Source organism: Gymnodraco acuticeps, unplaced genomic scaffold, assembly GCF_902827175.1.
Source record: "Gymnodraco acuticeps unplaced genomic scaffold, fGymAcu1.1, whole genome shotgun sequence".
Taxonomy (NCBI): domain Eukaryota; kingdom Metazoa; phylum Chordata; class Actinopteri; order Perciformes; family Bathydraconidae; genus Gymnodraco; species Gymnodraco acuticeps.
In genome coordinates, this window is record NW_022989810.1 from 635,312 (window position 1) to 653,525 (window position 18,214).

General features: G+C 41.9%; 1 protein-coding gene across 1 annotated transcript in view; it reads right to left on the minus strand.

The window, feature by feature from the left end:
- Positions 1–14,038: 14,038 nt before the first annotated feature.
- The window catches only part of LOC117554082 (glycerol-3-phosphate dehydrogenase 1-like protein), a 47,441-nt gene continuing 43,265 nt past the window's right edge, over positions 14,039–18,214 (minus strand). The window contains 1 exon segment of the mRNA XM_034228323.1: positions 14,039–14,135. Coding sequence (XP_034084214.1) covers positions 14,039–14,135 — 97 coding nt within the window.

Consider the following 18,214-nt stretch of genomic DNA (forward strand, 5'->3'; position numbering starts at 1 on the left):
CATTTCCATGTGAGAAGCTTGGCTGATATGGTCCCTTACTATTAACTTAATTTATAATAAAGATTATTGTGTTACCTGATATCTGCCTGCTCCTCGTGTGTGTGGGTTAGAACTGGGTGCCAGCAAGTGGGCCATTACATAGAGGGCTCACTCGCGACATAAACAGATTAACTTTTTCTTTCAACATTTATTTGAACAGCAAGTGGAGGCAAAAGTGACTGCACCCAAAACAATAAACCTGCTAGCTAACTAGCCTAAACTCAGTAACAGAATGTGGGCAACACGTTCTTCTCCACAGCCACGCGACCTCTGAGTCAGACATCACTTCCCCCTTTTCTATCCTACGGGTACAGCCGTACAGCCACTCCCCCTGAACCCTGTTGTAACAACATAATACACTTTTTGGGGATGCAGCTTGGGATGTGAGGACATGGCTTAGAAAGGGCGTGTCGCCTTCTGTCCTGCCAGTGTTGGCAGGACATTAATTAAAATGTCGAACTCGGACTTCATTTTAAGGACATTTCGGCCAGGGGTGTAGAGCTATATTTGTTTAAGAACCGGATTGGCAAAACAGGAGTGTGTGCACCAGTCGGCCTTGATCTATGTATTCATGTCTGTGACTCTCACAGTATCTGCTGCCCGCAGCTGTTTTATAGAAGGAAAACCTCCTTCACTTCATGAAATCTCTGCAGCGCCAGGAGGCAGCGGGAGGGTTAACTCAGCCTCTGAGAAGAGGAGCGCGCAGTACCTTTCACGCACCGCCTTCACTGTGTTTACCTTCAGAATCATTAGAAAGGCTAAAGAGCGGTGTGGCTGATGTGTTTTAACCACACACACCTCTACACACACACACACACGATTTAAACGCAGACTTTTGTTCCTTCATGTTACGTTGTTATTGTTTCACTGAGCGGACCCGCACATTTTTTTCAAACGCTCCCCTTTTTGGTCCATCTGCGGGGTTTTGTGCGCTGTGATGATTCGGCTGTACCTTTAGTAATGAATATTAAATGTTGTGAGGAAATCTTTCCACCAATAATTCCAATAAGTAATCCAAAATGTATTCACTTAAGGTTTACGAAAGTAACTGTAATCAGATTACTCGTTTTTCAAATGTAACGCGAGCTGAATACAGTTACTTGATTTTTGTATTCTGATTACGTAACACCGTTACATGTATTCCGTTACAACCCAACCCTGGCCACACCCCACTGGGCTGGGCTGGGCCGGAACACTTACAAATGTGGGCCGGTAGGATTTAGGCCCTCAGGCCCACACACAGCACCGGCCCACCGGGGAAACTCCCGGTATTCCCAATAGCAGTGGCGGGCCGTGCATTTCACACCTAGGCCTTCAGTGATGTCCGACACAGTCCTACCTGAATTATTCCACCTCTTAATACCATCATTATGACGCCATGGCTCTAGAAACTATACATTTAGACAGAAACGCAGTATAACCGGGCGTTGCATCACCTTAACATAGTCAAGTACAACAGAGTTATATTAATATTTCCGAAGCATTTATAATCAATATATCCGCATTTACAATTAAGAGTGTTAAACTACCAGCTTTAAGATCGCTTGGATACTGTCAAAACTTAAAAATAAAAGGGGCTTTTAAGGCATTAGTCTAGAAAGTTTTATTAAGTCCACCAAAAGTATGTGAGCTTTAACAAGTTTGTTCACTAAACAGCGCATTGTCGCACCCAAAGCAGTTTCATTTAAGAAACGTGACGATAAAGACACAAACTATTCACTGAAAATAAAAGAAAACAAACAATTAATTTGCATTTGTTCATGAGGATATATTTGCGACAGTGGTGAAAGTGTATTCCTAGCCCTGAATGTCCACTTTGATAAAGGTTAAACCAAAACAATTCAACAAGTCTCCTTGAGTACTTTTACTGCACAGCTGAGCCAGTGCGCCACACACATCTCTATATCTCTTGCAGAAGCATCAAACATTTATTTTTTATATATTTGTCATTTTAATTACATATATATTAATTCGTTAATATTGATTTAATATTAACGACATAAAATGACAAAAATATATTAAAATAAAAAAAATAAAAAAATGCTTTGTACTTGTTATGGAAATAATTGTCATAGACGCCAAGATGTGACATACAGGACAAACCTTGATGTCTGTTTACCTTCTTTAAGGACACAGGCTGCTTAGCCAATAATGTTATTATTCCCATTCTGTGACCGGTCAATACTGGGTCACAGATGGTCTGTGTTGTGGGTACACTGGGACACTTCCTTCTCTGTATTTGTGGACTCCAAGGTAAAATCTTCGAGGTCATAAGTGTCCGAGGCAAGTAGCTCAGTGTTCCCACATTGTTTAGGCTATCTTCTCAAATATGTTGTTTACTCTCTGCGAAACCAGTTAGATGGGCTGGCAAGAGAGAGGCTCTCCAGAATTGACGTGGCAACTCTACCGTGAAGTCAGAACCTCTGACTCTTGGACTTGTGATGTGAATCCTCCGGCCGTTAACTCCAAATAAACCATCATGTGTTTGACATCAAAGCTACTGCTCTTCCCGTGTCTCCTTCCTGAGTCGGTGACTCCCACTGCATAGCTACACAGAAGTTTCCTCTACAGATTGGCGTTGTCGGCAGGATGCCAACAGATCTTCAGATTATGGTAAGTGTGATTTTCAAATCTACTTTGGACATTGCCTTATCAGAATCTGTGATTGACGGTATCCTAAAATTACCTGTGAAACTGAGCGGCTGCGTTTCCTTTTGGTTAATGAACATTTGGGGATGATAAACCCAGGAGATCAGTGTCTGGGGACTCAGTCCTGGCTTATTTCCTCTGTGTGTGCTGCTCGGGACGGAAGTGCCATACAGGCATACACAGCTCATGTTTAGAGATACCTTAAAGAAAGAGCATCAGTGAAGTGGAGCTTCTGTGTGAATTGAAAGCAATGTAAAAGATTTGTACTGGACAAATCGCCGGATTTTGGGGGTCTTAGTGGCTAAGCACAGCAGTTGAAAATAAGCAGCCAAAGATATTTGCTGCTATCACCTCTCTGTAGAAACACGGCTCCAGCTGCAGCCTTGCGTGTGTGTGTAAAACCTCACCGTGTGTGTGTGGGGCTGGAGCAGTGCAGGCTGAGAGGGAGAAAGTCACAGCTTATTGCCTATAGGTTTTAACTCACGGCACCGCCGTCCTTCAAACGGGACGGTCTAAAAGCACTCGTTGTTTAGGACCGCTTTTCTCATGGTTAGACGGGCCAGCACGAGGTGCGTGCATCACCCGATTCGCTACGGCTCTCTGGAGCAGGTGGCGGTCAGGAGTGCATACATAAAATTATAGGCTAATTGATCAGAGGTGTGTAGTGGCAAGCAAGCATAGGCAAACTGTGTTTCACCTTGAGGTGAACTCGATAGCAAGTGTATATCGGCTGGTCGTACGGACTACAGTCAACTGAGCTGTTGTTTGGATAGAAAGGGCAGGGAAAAGTCTGTGGGCTCCGATCGGGGGGGCACAGCGCCACTAGAAACAAATAGCCTAGTGGTTGTCGCAAGAGGATAAGCTAGTTACCGCTCTTGGACGGCTTTCAGGCACCGATAAATCACTTGTATGCAAGGGTGAGGCGTGAGAAGACGCCGCACTGGAGATAATTCCCACCCCCTCTAAGATCTCTAAAATCCGGACTAAATTGAGCTGGATGAGCTTTGCTGTCGCGCTGGTGTTTATTAAGAGTTCATGTTTTGTTTGTCTGATTGTTTGTATGGGGGTCTATATTGGTTTGTCCCGCCGTCTTGTGTATGTTTTGTAACAACTAATAATTAATCAGTCCATAGACAGGGTAAAATGAACTAAACTTTAATTATCTCACCAAAAGTAAATGACCTGAGAAAAATAAAAAGTGTTTTTATGTCCTGCCTCTGAGTGCAGGGGAAAATGTAAACAAGAAGCCCACTGTGCAGGGTGTGCGCTGTAGGTGTAAGAAGAAAATAAGATTATATTGCTTTAAGAATCCATTCTTAGATGGTATTGCTGGTATGTTAAGATATCTTTGTGACCTTGTATAAACCCTATGCCCGTCCTGCGCCCCGAGACCCTCAGAGACTTGCCTGAGGAGATCAGGGTTGCAAAATCTGGTTTTAGGTCAATGTTGTATTATTTGTTTCATTTATTCTTAATCTATGTATTGTATAGTAATAATGAATAAAAACGTAATGTATTGAACACATTCCGAAACAAAGCAGATAAGCAGAACAAGACTCAGACATAATACTAATTGTTGTTGAAACCTTTTGCGCTGTTGCAGCAAAATGGAAACTGTGTTAATTATTCTGTTCCAACTGGCCACTGGAATCAGGTAATTAATATAAGTTGAAGTTCAATTACAGTTTTAAAAATAGTTTAACATTATTTATTAAACTGCTTCAAATTATTTGTAGTATCAACCAATTGGTCTCTATAGACAATACTAACATTAAAATAGTTGTTAAACTACTGACAAGTTTTCTGAAACCGAGCTTATGAACAACAGAGTAAAGGTCGCTGGTTAAGCCAGGATCAATATATTTGTTGAAGTTTTTATTGTGTGCATAATAAATGTGTTAAATTAATTGAGCAATTCTTTAAAAGTATAATGTTGCAATTTCTTTAAAATAAGTAATTACAGTTACAAAATAGGTGTTGTTTTCCAAGGGCCTCTCTTTCACAGGCACTTTGAATCATAACACTTCCAAGTCCTACAGAGATCAGTATCACTTTGTGTTGCAAGCCAAATCCAGGGGTTCTACTCGAGCCCAATTTTAAATACCATAAAGAAAAGTATTGAACCCAGCTCGAGCTAAATGTGAAATGTATTTAATTAATGTGCAAGTGTTTTGATTTATTTAAAATGTTCCAGTCTAGCTTCCTTCGAGTTTAATATAAACAACAGATTGGTTCTCATAACATTCTCACTGCTGTGCTGTCCCAAATGTTTGAAACCTTGGGCAGACAAGCACACACACACACACACTTTGGATGAGTAATCACTTCATCCAAATTGTAAATTGTTGCCTTCTTTAAAGTTATTAGTAATTCAAGATTAATTATTAAATTAAATTAGGTACATAACAATAAACAAAATAACTTTGACTTGATCATTTTGTTCACGACATTAGACCTTGTCCTCTAATCTCTACTAGAATAAGATAAGTGTGCATGTTTGGGTGTGGAACACTCCTGTAAAGTACCTAATCTTGTTATCCTTTTCATTACAGAGCTGGGGAAATGGTGTATTGCTTAGATTCTGACCCGTGCAAAGTCCAATTTTGACTGACTTTAGTTTTAATGTTAATTTGATTTCAACCCATAAGTAATTATTTAGATTAACTCAACATTTCACATGATGATGGATTAGTGCTCCACATTTTTCCCACTAATTTGTTGTGCAATTAGGCCAATGGTAAAGAGAGACATTGATGACCTTGTGTCCCTTTTGTTGGTACGTGGTTCCATTCTGTCTATGGCCTTGGACGGCTTCACTAAGAATCACCCAGTTCTGACACAGTTCTGAGTGCAGTCACAGAGATGCTATGGCTGCTCTACATGAAATGACATTAATGGTCTGGTCTGAGAATGGACACCATTACCTGCTTCCAGAGACAATGCCGCTCCTCAGAATGAACAATACTGTCTCACGTGGGCCACTCCCCCCACCAAGCCATGAACTGAAAGCTTGACATCTGCTTTGAACACCTGGAAGCCTCCCGGTCACACCAGCACCAACCCTTGGGTCAGTCAGATGGGACTAACGGCTTAACTTAGGGCACTTGGTTCAGAAATATGACTCTCGTTACCGCAGAGTGGGTTGTTTTTTTAAGGCTATTCATACTGCTATGCAGAGGATGCCTGTAGGTTGGCAAGCTGTTAAAAGCCCCTACTATTTTTAAAATAGGCCTAATGTCAGGAGCCTCTTAATGTCTAGTTCTACATGTATTCACATTATATGGACCATGTTTCCACCTGGTGAAACTGAAGGCTGCACGGTACTCAGGCTACAATACGACCATTCTGTTCTGCTCTAACAATTCAATTGATAGATTCTACATCAAAACAATTAGCTTTTATTGTTTCCAATGATAACGTCATTTTAAGAGAAGGAATGCAAACCAGTTTTCAAATGTAAGGCTTTGAATGTGTTTGACATTTCTCAGTAATAACACCCTCAGACACCCACTATCATTCATGCTATGCCTTCAGTAGTGACTCAGATGTTAGGGGGAAGAAGCTTTTCCTCCCAAATCAGATATGCTTTGTTTTTCAACAAAGGTATGCATTTTCTGCATAATATATGTTTCTCACAATTGTTTGGTTTTTTTGTAAGCTGCACACAGGTGATACTGAGTCTTCTCGAGTAATAGATTACACCATGCTTAAATAGACTCCTAAGTTATTATTTCATATGTGACATATGTAAGAAAAGGGAGGGAAGAGTCAATTATATTGAGTAATTGATTTTATATTGGAACATTTATTTCTCAAACCTGTTTTATGGAAGAGGAAAATATTTCTGATAAAGTAATATGTTATCAAACGGTAAATGGTGAATTAATATAACATTTAGAATCATTGAGAAGGGGTGATATCCGCAGGGACTAGCTCACCTTTAAATTACAATAACATTTCTCTACTTTGGACTGATGAGTATATGATTCTTGCATGTTAAATGACTAACACAAACCTTACATTTATGCATGTGCATGTCTCAGGAAGGCTCCCAAATAATTCTGAGGGGCCGATCCTATTTTTGTATTTAAATGATAATGTGCTAATCCATTACCTTGAGTTGTCTGCACTCAGGAAAACATCCCTATCAAGTGTTAACCCAATAACTACAGTAGGACAGCTCTGAAGGCCAAGGGTCAGAGAGAGAGCTACGTGGGTCCACGCCAGCCATTGCAAGGTCCTAGTCACCAACAAAAGTAGATGACAACAAGTGATGTGTCCTAATCACCAACAAAAGTAGATGACAACAAGTGATGTGTCCTAATCACCAACAGAAGTAGATGACAACAAGTGATGTGTCCTAATCACCAACAAAAGTAGATGACAACAAGTGATGTGTCCTAATCACCAACTTGCACCACACTTGCACTACATACACCAAAACACACTACACACAAGGTGTCACAAGCGAGTGCCAGCTGAGCGGTTCCATATGCTCTCTGGTTCCTCGTTTGTGTTACCGGTGTGCGGAGTCTGACTGTCCGTGTCACAAAATCGACCGAAGGAATACACACACACACCCCATGGAGCATTTCCCCCTCGTGATGAGGGCTCGCCTGGGAAAACGACAACGCAACCGTGAGCAATACAACTGGCCTGGCCCAGTGATGTGGGGTTTAGCTTGCCACAAGATTACGTTTGGTTGTGCGGCGACAAGCTCTATCAAGTTCTGGCTCCCCTCTGGATAGGTACATGCATTCTAGTGGATTTGAATCCAGCAATCAGGCTTAACAACACTACTCTTTAATGTATTATCCATGCATAGAAAGACCTACAATGATGTTTCAAGTACTGGATTAATTTCAGTTTTGGCCCAAAACAAATATTTATAATATTTCATATAACAATTATGTAGCATATTTGATCCTCAAATTAGAGAAGTATAATTTAAAGAAATTGATATTCTCAACATTAGATAAACACAGAAGAATCCTTTCCAAGTACCATAAGTAGCTCAGGTAAGTATGGCTAATAGGAATACTTGATAGACTTAATTTGGTACAGATCAGTGGTAGCATTTACAAATGTAATAATTCAAGGTTTAAAAATGTTTAATCCTTCCTTTCCAGGTTTTTACAAAAGTCTTTGAATATTTGCCTAACTTTTCCTTTTCAGATTTTGAACAATGTACTTGACTAAAATGAATGTATTGATTTCACTAAGTGCCTTACTCTTGACTAAAGCGTATTTAAGTAAACGTAAAAGTAATCCTAAAATTGAGGACACTGCACTTTTGCAGATTACAGATTGATCAAATCACCAGTGTGAATTCTATACTCTAACTGTGAATTTGTAGCTGGATCTCTTACGATCCTGAGTTTTAAAATGCTTTTGACTAGTGATTGCCTTGAAGTAAATCTTTAAAGCGGCAAGCTGGTTTTGATTTTATAGTTTGATGAATGAAATTAACTAATGGTAAATGCTAAAAGATATTAGTATAAAACAAATATTTAGCCATTGTGCACCTGTGTTTTATGTGTGTTCATTATTATGCTTTTGACAAAAGATGATCAAACACTGATGAGAGATGATTTTTCCTATTATGATTGGCTGTATCAATCATTGTGATTGAATGTTTCAATCTTATTCTACTTTGTGATGTAATTAATGTAAGGTGAGACCACACTCGAATCTGGAGACGCCTATTGAGTTAATTATTGACCAAATTATTATTAGACTAATGTTTTTAGGTTATCATAAATGATAAAAAGAGAGGACTGTTATGGAAATAATTGTCATAGACGCCAAGATGTGACATACAGGACAAACCTTGATGTCTGTTTACCTTCTTTAAGGACACAGGCTGCTTAGCCAATAATGTTATTATTCCCATTCTGTGACCGGTCAATACTGGGTCACAGATGGTCTGTGTTGTGGGTACACTGGGACACTTCCTTCTCTGTATTTGTGGACTCCAAGGTAAAATCTTCGAGGTCATAAGTGTCCGAGGCAAGTAGCTCTGTGTTCCCACACTGTTTAGGCTATCTCCTCAAATATGTTGTTTACTCTCTGCGAAACCAGTTAGATGGGCTGGCAAGAGAGAGGCTCTCCAGAATTGACGTGGCAACTCTACCGTGAAGTCAGAACCTCTGACTCTTGGACTTGTGATGTGAATCCTCCGGCCGTTAACTCCAAATAAACCATCATGTGTTTGACATCAAAGCTACTGCTCTTCCCGTGTCTCCTTCCTGAGTCGGTGACTCCCACTGCATAGCTACACAGAAGTTTCCTCTACAGTACTCACCAAAACAACTGATTATTTGAACACAAAATCCATCCTCCTTTCCTCAAGAAGACTTCAATGACTCTGTTGTACAGTTTATCTGTGCGTTTCAGTTCCACCAATAAGTCATTTTCTATAGACATGAAGGCTAATGATGAAAGCCGAGTCTGTCCAGTAGAATTTCTGGCATAAGTTTTAATTCGCTTTAAGGCCGAGAATGACCGCTCGACAGAAGCAGTGGACACAGGGATAGTCACTGCCACACATGCCAATGTGTAAAGCTGCCCCATGCTCTCACTCAGATTTTTCTGCTTATGGAAATCAAGGAGATCAGTGGGACTTTTCCCATCAAAATCAGTCATGGCATACATTACAGTCAGTTCTGTTTTTAGCCGGGACAGATCGAACAGTGTTCCGTGACTCTGTGTTAATTTGGCTAAGGCTGTTTGCGGGAATTTTTTCCGGTAGGTCTGAAAGTGCTGGGGGTCCAGGAGGGAGAGAAACATTAATTTTTCGTGGTCTTGAAACCTACTCCGTATCTGGCAAAGAATGTTGTCCAGAATATTGCTGTGGAGTTTTTGGTAGTATGCGCGAAGGTCTCCTTGTGCTGTACGTGGGCCTCTGCGTGCGCTCGGACCATTTGAGATGCGCGCTGTGTCCTCGTAGATCTGACGAAACTGGCACCTCTCTCGCTCAATTGTGTCACAAAACTCGTTCACCCTTGTCAGACAGAATTGTACATCCAATGTTTGTTTCTGTAGTATTCCAAAGAGCACATCTGAATGCTTAAAAATCCCATTGAATGTTTCAAGCAAAAAACAAAACTCAAAATCATCCAGACGTGCATTAAATCCATCAGCGCTAAGCATAGTATCCCCATCATACTCCTCATGATGTTCCAGTATGTGGTCAAACACCTCCTTTAGGGAAACTCTCTTCTCAAAGACTGCATTGACCAATCTCGATGTATATTGCCACCGCGTTGGTGCAACATTAGGAAGACGACGCTTGCAAATGTCATCCAGCAGTTGCGTGCGCTTAGGGGATCTGGAGAAAAATGCTGCAAGGCCATTGAGACTGGCAAAAAAGACCTTGCATTCTTTAAGCTTTGAGGCCCCTTGAGTCAGTACTAAATTTAGTCGATGTGCATAGCAGTGAATGAATAAGGCCATAGGTGCCCTCTCCTTAACTTTAGCCTGCACCCCATTTAGTCCAGATGCCATGACCGCTGCGCCATCATAACACTGTGCCACAACTTTATCCAGACTACATTCATATTCCTCCATGAAACGGAAAATAAGAGCGGCAATGTCATCAGCTCGCTTGCCGCTTGTAACATCTTCAAATCTGACAAACCGCTCCTTGACACCTGTGTCCGTCACATAACGCAGGACAAGTGCCAGCTGTGCTACATTACCCACGTCTGTCGTCTCGTCCACCATAACAGCGACAAAGGGTGCTTTTTTAATCTCCATTTTGATCTCTTCTCCCATCACTTCAGCAATAGCATAAATCAGGTCGTTTTGTATTTTGCCTGACGTCCCAGTAAACACTTTGTTTGTGGACAGGTGGTAATGCAAGTCTGTGTTGTTCTCAGCAAGCAAAGAAAGAAGCTCCACGTAGTTTCCTCTGTTTCTGGACTCGGCGCTTTCATCATGTCCCCTAAATGAAAGTTCCTGTTTACCCAAAAACAGGACACAATCAATCAGTCTTTTCAATATTTCCCTATTTTTGTTCACCCTTTCGTTGTGGAGCTCCGTTTCCCGGCGCACTTGTTCGTTGAGCTGTAGATCCACTCGGGTGTCCCCAAAGGTTTTCAAAAGCACCATTGCTTGTAAGTGCCCAGCCGTGCTTTGGTGTCTCGTTGCTGCCTTGGTTAGACAACTCAAGTTTGCAAATCCAGTGTGGCTCCAAACACCAAATCGATCATTTGCAAATAGCAGGCATTCCCAGCAGTACAATTTGCAGTGCCTCTCGGAGGCTGTGAGCCAGGGGTACCGCTCGTAGTTAGTGATTTGAAAGTGGCGGACAAACCCTTTCCCCCGCTGTGATAGGCTCGCTAGCGTCGGGGTTGGCCGTTCTCTTCTCACAATGTCTAGCTTTTCTTGAAAAGTTCGTCTTGAAAATGGCGTTGTAATTATATCTGCGACAAAATCGATCTCTTCTCCTCCTTCAGCCATTGTGGGTTGAAAAAAAACAGCTTGTAGAAATCTACACAAATTAGCTCGTTCAAATTCAAGTTCAGTTTGCTAGCTCTACATAGCTCTGCCTCTCAATAGTGCGTATCCAATCAAAATACGTGCACGTGCTGACGTCATCGTACGCCTGCTAGCTGGCCCGTTGTCGCCAACTCAAAATCTGATTGGTTAACGCCACAGTTTTGTTTCCGTTCACTTTAAGCTACAGGCGCCCGCACTGTTGATTCTGAAGGCCTAAGGGCAGATTTCTTGGACCCTGGCAACACATTATGGCTGAAATATGATTGGATAAAAGCTCTAACATAAAGGCCAGCCCTCCAAATCTTGTTCTGAGGCTGGAAGCAGCGCAACCAAGAGGAAAGCTATGAAATGAAAAGAATAGACTATGGGGAATAATTTAATACATATTTGTGGAAAAAATATATCAAAATTAAATTTATATTCTGATGATGTTTAGGCCAGCAGAGAAGGCCTTGCTGGCCCTGACGGCCCACCACTGCCCAATAGCCAGTCCGCCCCTGAGGTCCCTCGCAGATGAGGGTGCTGCAGCCCCCTCAGCATCCCCCCCATTCGTGATGTCTCGCTGTCTCGCAGACCCCACGCAGCAAGCAGGAAATGAACCCAGCTCACACTGTCCGTTTCTCGCAGCAGCGAGCAGCGCAACGTCCCGCCAACACGGCACCCAGACCCCACGCAGCATTCTCATCTGTTTGTCCTTACTGGTGTCATTTCCTGGTTGCTAACGCCATTGTAACACATAATCACTGATGTGCAGCTGTAACGGTGGTAGACTCATCAGAACAGAGTGGGCGAGCTGACCAATCAGAGCACACTGGGCTCAGGAGCTCCAAAAAGCCGTTTAGGACAGAGAGTGAATACACATACTATACAGAGATGCTGTATGAGAAACCAATGTGAGTTTGGAAAATTGCACAATATAAATCTATTTTAGTAGACCTCAACAATGGAATTATGATCAGTAGAAATGGCCATGACATGGCCCCTTTAAAGTTGCGAGTGTGTGTATCAGTGTCAGCTGATGGTATGATGATTGTGTATTCAGCTCCTACATTAGACCCGCATTACAGTGAGTTTCAGTTGTTCTAAGAACAAGAAATTCTCTGATGCACCAGTCAGAACAGGCTCATTGTCCTCCGTGGACAGTGGATTAAGCCCTCATCTGTTCCAGGCTTTCATGCTTTGATTCAGATGGATGGATTTAAACTACAGGCCTGCAGGCTCACTTCACTTGTGATCATTGGCAGTGGACTCACAGCACAGAGACAGATCAGGAAGAGAAAAAGTTTTGGGGTCATGTGCCGGATGAAAAATATTACCATTGGAATGAAGTGGAACAGTTACCAGGTCTCATAATCCATTAATGCGGCTAATGCTCAGCACAGAAACAAAAGTGACAAAAAGGTGAGAGTTTAGCTTTAATGGACATGTTTTCACAATGTTTCACTCTTACAGGATAAAAGGCTTTATGCTGAACACAGCCTAATTCACTCGATTGGCAGATGGCTCGCCCCCTCAGATAAAGAGCCGAGCACAGCACTTTTCAAAGGGAACTGTCGGGACTGTCCAGCACACAGCGGGTCCTGGGATGCGCTATTGGGACTGTGAGGACACTCAGAATAGAAAAGAGCTCTATACAATCTTCAATATTTCATGTTATGATATTGCTACTTGGCAACAATTGAAAGGAAGAATCTCAATGTTTTTGACACTGAGCTAATGATGGGTATCCAAATGCATTACTGACTTACTGTAGGATTGAAACTCATGTCTGCCGGTACACAATTAATCAAATTTCTGTGCTAGATGTGGGAGTATTTTCGCAACTACTGTATATTTACCATAGACTGATATTTACCTGAAAGGAAAAGAAAACGCATGAACACAAATCCTTTGAAGTTACACAATACTGAAACACAGAGTAAATATCCGTATCTCATCCTAAGTCAAAATGCATAGTCTGGTGCTGTTGTGCTTGTGCAGGGCTTAACTAAAGGGCATCAATATGACACAGATGCAGTCCCACGTTATAATGGCTGCTGTTTTGAGTTGTTTCAGCATTTCTCAAACTGTCCCTTTAAGTGAACAGAGGTTCACTTCTAGCATTTGGTCATAAACCTGGAATACTTTATTCTGGTCTTGGGCAAAACATAGTGTTTCTAAAAGCTGAACAGCAGAGTGAGTCAAACGTATATACATATATAATACATCAAAATAAGTCTAGGTTGAAAACACCTGAAGTGAATACAAACTTGTTTATAATATCATTATAAAAAGCAAAAATAATAACAGCAAAGCTGCAATATAACGCAATAGTATGAATAAGCCAATGACATGATCATTTGTGCTACTTTAGCAAAAGATGGAGCCTGTTGTTTTTTGTAGAAAGGAGGAGGACTGTGGGGTAGAAACCAAAAACCAGGAAAAAACAGAACCCACATGAGTTATAGAAACACATAACAACACACAGCTGCAGCAGTAAATCCATACTATAGAAGCATCAGGAAACCAGGTGAGGATCAGTAATAATTTAATTGACGTTTGCTTTAACTCCCGCATTGGGATATTAACACCACAGTCTACCCAAAAATATTATTGATTTAGTGTACCTTTCAAAAGGATGACAGTATGCAGTATTGTTATCAGATGAGAAGGTATTTGTTGGCTGCTGGAAATCTGGCAAAGTGCAGTTCCTTTTGGTAAATGTTACCTGAACTTGAATTGATTAAGGACATTATACAGTATTTGCACTGAACCCATTGCAGGACCTCAGAATCACAGTCCAAAGGTAAGCTTATAGGCTCACAGCATTAGCATCTTATGCTAAACTGGTGTTGATGTAACTCCCTGATCACACATGCTCTGGGTGGCTCTGCAGGCAGGAAATCATCTGTTGAACGGGTCGCTCCTCGAAACAAATCTGATAGACTGCTGTGAAGAGAGGGAACCTGCAGAGAGGAGCACACTCAGACCAATAACTGTATAAACTCATATCAACTCTATAGACTCAGAGATGATCCTGTCATCATGGAGCACTGGTGCTAACAGTGGTGGAACAAGTAATACAATTATTTTCTTAAAGTGGACCTATCATGCTATATCTGAAAAATAATATTGTATTTTATACCTATATAAAACATGTCTGTGAAGTTCTTTTCACCCATTGTAGCCATCCCTCATACTGCTCAAACCCCTCTTTTGCAGCCCTGTTAGAGAAACGCAGATTTTGGGTCCTTAGCTTGAAAAAAATAAACAAGAGGAGGCGGAGCTAATGCCTGATCAGAATTCTACCGGAGATAAAGTTAAATTCGGTTGTGATAAAACGCCATCCTGTTTAAACCACGTCAAGGATTATTTCTGAAACAGTATGGAGCTCAAATGCTTTTTCTCTTGCAGATTTATCACAAGGTGAGTTCCTTTTTTTAATTTCCTGCTTTTTAAACACATGTGCTCTACAGTACAGGTTAGCTCTGAGTGTTAGCGAGGCTTGCTAATGTCAACAAAGACGTCCAAAACACGTCAGGCATTGTTTCTGATAGCCACTTTCTGTGGGTCCGCTGCCGATTTTCAGTTCGGATGGAATCTGTATCCGCTTGTTGTACACCCGTACGGAGGAAAAGAGAGAGGGTTTTATTTTCTGACGCTGCGTGAGTTCCCCGACGCACCGGGGACACATATTTATGTATAAAAGACATCACAAAGTGCATTTTGCATGATTGGTCCCCTTTAAGTATAACTACAAATAAATAAAAAAACAATACAAATAGGTTACTCAGCAGTGGCGAACCGTGTCTATCACAACTGGACCTTCTGTAGACACACACACCCCCCGCCGCCGCCGCCCCCCTCCGCGGCATTATAATGTCCGTCTTTTCACAGAATTGTCGTCTTGAAAATGGTACTCACACCAATTCCGCAACAACTTCATCTTTACCTGTTGCACTTGTCATTTCAACGTTAAAAACAATAAAACGGCATGAATTGCTTCGTCGCATTCATAGATCCTCTGTCTCGAGCCAGTTAACTAGCGGGCCTTCTAGAATACCCTGGAACCGAGGGAAACTCTGAAAGAATACGCCCACAAGTCAAATATGATTGGTTGATCAAACTGTCAGTCCAAACGTACGCTCTCATTCAGTGCAACGACCAGGGCATTCGATCAAGGATGTAGAATACCTTGTTGAAGGATATTCTACCCAGAGACCCAGAACAAGATCTGATTGGTTGCTTTCTTTTCTAACACAAAACCACTGAAATGCGTAGTGCATGGTCCGAGAAGGACAAACAAATCAACGTAACACTGTAATATTACAGATCAACAACACAGATACGATTCTCATTTATTCATTTTACATACATTTTATTACATTTTATTTATATAATTAAATCGATGTTTTGTTTGTTTTATCTGAGTGTTCCAGGGTATTCTCTGAATACCTTGAAGGCCCTGACGGTTCGCCACTGTTACTCAGTGAGTTAGGAGACATGGTCCAAGTCTTTATGCTAAGCTAGGCTAACCAACTCCTTACTTAAAGGGGACATATCACGCTATATTTGAACAATATATTGTAGGGCCATACCTATATAAAGTATATAAATATCGTTTTTTTTTCAAAATACCAAACAGATCCTGCATTTTAGCCATGCCTCATTTCGCTCTATTTGGTCTTTCCAGCGCTGTTTTTGCAGGTGACTGATTCTGTGAGCTGCAGCTGACCACGCCCCCCTGCAGGAGAGGGCAGCGTGCTTTGAGATCAGCTGCTGGGCTGTCAGAAGAGGGGGAGAAAAAGAGATCTCCGTCCTCCGTGTTTTATTCTTATAGAAGTAAGAAGAGAAGTAATGGGGCAGAAACCCTCCTTTTTACGCAGCGGACCAGACATAGACATCAAACGGCGACACATATTCAGTTCCCAGTTACTTTGGCATTAGGGCAGGGATATCTGGATACATTCCAAGGTTTGACATAATGAATTGTGCTACTTTTAAAGCAAGCAACAATGTTTTCAAATCTGTAATCAAAAAGCTCCTCAAAAACGCTATCGAAGCAGTTCCTGCCGTTGCTACGTTAGTTAAAAAAGGAATATTTTTTTATTTCTTAGCAGATGCATGTCAATTTAAATCAACACATACAACCAGACCCGGCGCCAGAACAAATCTAAAGGGAGGGCATATGATTTTCATGGGAGGGCACACAAAACCGTCATGTGCTGCGGGCCTGCGGCACAATATCAAACAGTAAGGCCAACGTCATTGCGTAAAGACGCACACTTATCGCAAATACATACACAAATAAAGGGCAACATAGAAACCACTTTTGAAACATTGTGTGCGTGGCAGCACAAACACTGGTATATCACGAGCAAGGCACACTGGTTAAGGATGGCAGCTTCCTCATCGTTGCACTCGGAGAGAAATAGTAGAGACGGAGACGATGAACTGTTTAGCCCGCCTTGGGCATGGTTCATTTTCCTATGCACTGCACTCGGACATGCTGTGGAGTGAATCATGGTCACCTCTGAGAGGGAGTTGGTTGACAGCTAAAAAAGCTATAATATCAACGACAGCTGACACCATTTGTGTGAAACGGTCAATGAACTACATCTCTGGTCTTGCACAACAACCAGTGCTGGAATTGGGCCGGTACTCACCGGTACGCAGTACCGGCACTTCTGGTTCTGACCCATGGAGTACCGGCACTTCTTGCTCAGTACCGGCATGCTGGCGGTACTCCGGTACTCATGCACCGTGCCAGTACTCAACACTCTCCCGCCGTTCTTATTATACATCCATATATATATATATACAGCCGCCCGGTACTCAGTAGATGCGTCATGAGGTGCTGAACGGACATTCTCATCGCTCTAACCGCTGGAGTTTCACAGCGGCTGTCAGCTGTTTACTCCTGTCATTCAAACAGAACGTGCTGGAGAGGGGGCGGGGCTTATCTTCTCCATGTACATACTGTGGTGGAAACGACTATGTCAAAATTAACCTATTTGACCGTGATTTAATAGTAATACACGTTTCAAAATAATAATAATAATAATGCCGAAGTAACAACATACTGAAAACTGTTAGTAAAACCATGTTTTAATGCTTTACAATTTACATACCTAGATGCACGTGTGTTGTGTTTATGCAGTGCAACTCCCACCCAGTGGGTGGCTATGTAGAGTGATAGAACAGAGCAGGCACGCCCCCGAGAGAAGGCAAGTCACGTCACAAATTAGCATTTCTAAAATGTTAGCGTGGATTAATAAAAGTGCAAAAAGACAGCGGTTGTCGCTGGAAGAAACTTCAAATACAGAGAATGCTGTGCCTGTGTTGGAGATTGTGTCTGATGGGGAGCTTTCTTTGGTTGATCCTCCTGCTCCAAGTTCTAGTGCATTAGCATTAGCACTAGCTCCGCCGCCTCCTCCAGAGCCTCTAACGTTAGCTGCTGCTGGCGCAACTGCCACCACCAACACCGGGCAAAGCGATGCACCTGACTGCTGGACAACGGACCAGGTGCAATATTTTTGCAAGACCAATGCATGGCTCCTTCTTAAAGATAAGAAGCTAGGATGTCGGATATGCAGAGATGTCAAATCTTTGGGAATACACACTGGACAAGGACTGAAACTGTCAACTGAATGGGGTGAGTGTGCAGTGTCTCATTTCGGTGTTGACAAGGGCAAACAACAAGCTAGCCTGAGAAAAAAAATCAAAGAACATAAAGAATCACAAGCCCATGTAAAAGCTGCTGACATCCTTACATCTGCTTCACGTGAAACTATTCAACATCAAGTGCAGTCTATGCATAAATCTGAATTAGACACCACTATCAGAGTTTTTCGAACGGCATATAAAATTGGCAAACATAGCCGGCCATTCACAGACATGCCAATTGATTTGAATGTACAGAAACTGAATGGGCTGAACGTGGGCAGGGTTTTGCACTCCAATAAAACCTGTGGCGAAATCATCGACCACATAGCTCATGAGCTGAAGAAAAAAATGGCAAAAGACATTACAGAAAACCAAAGAA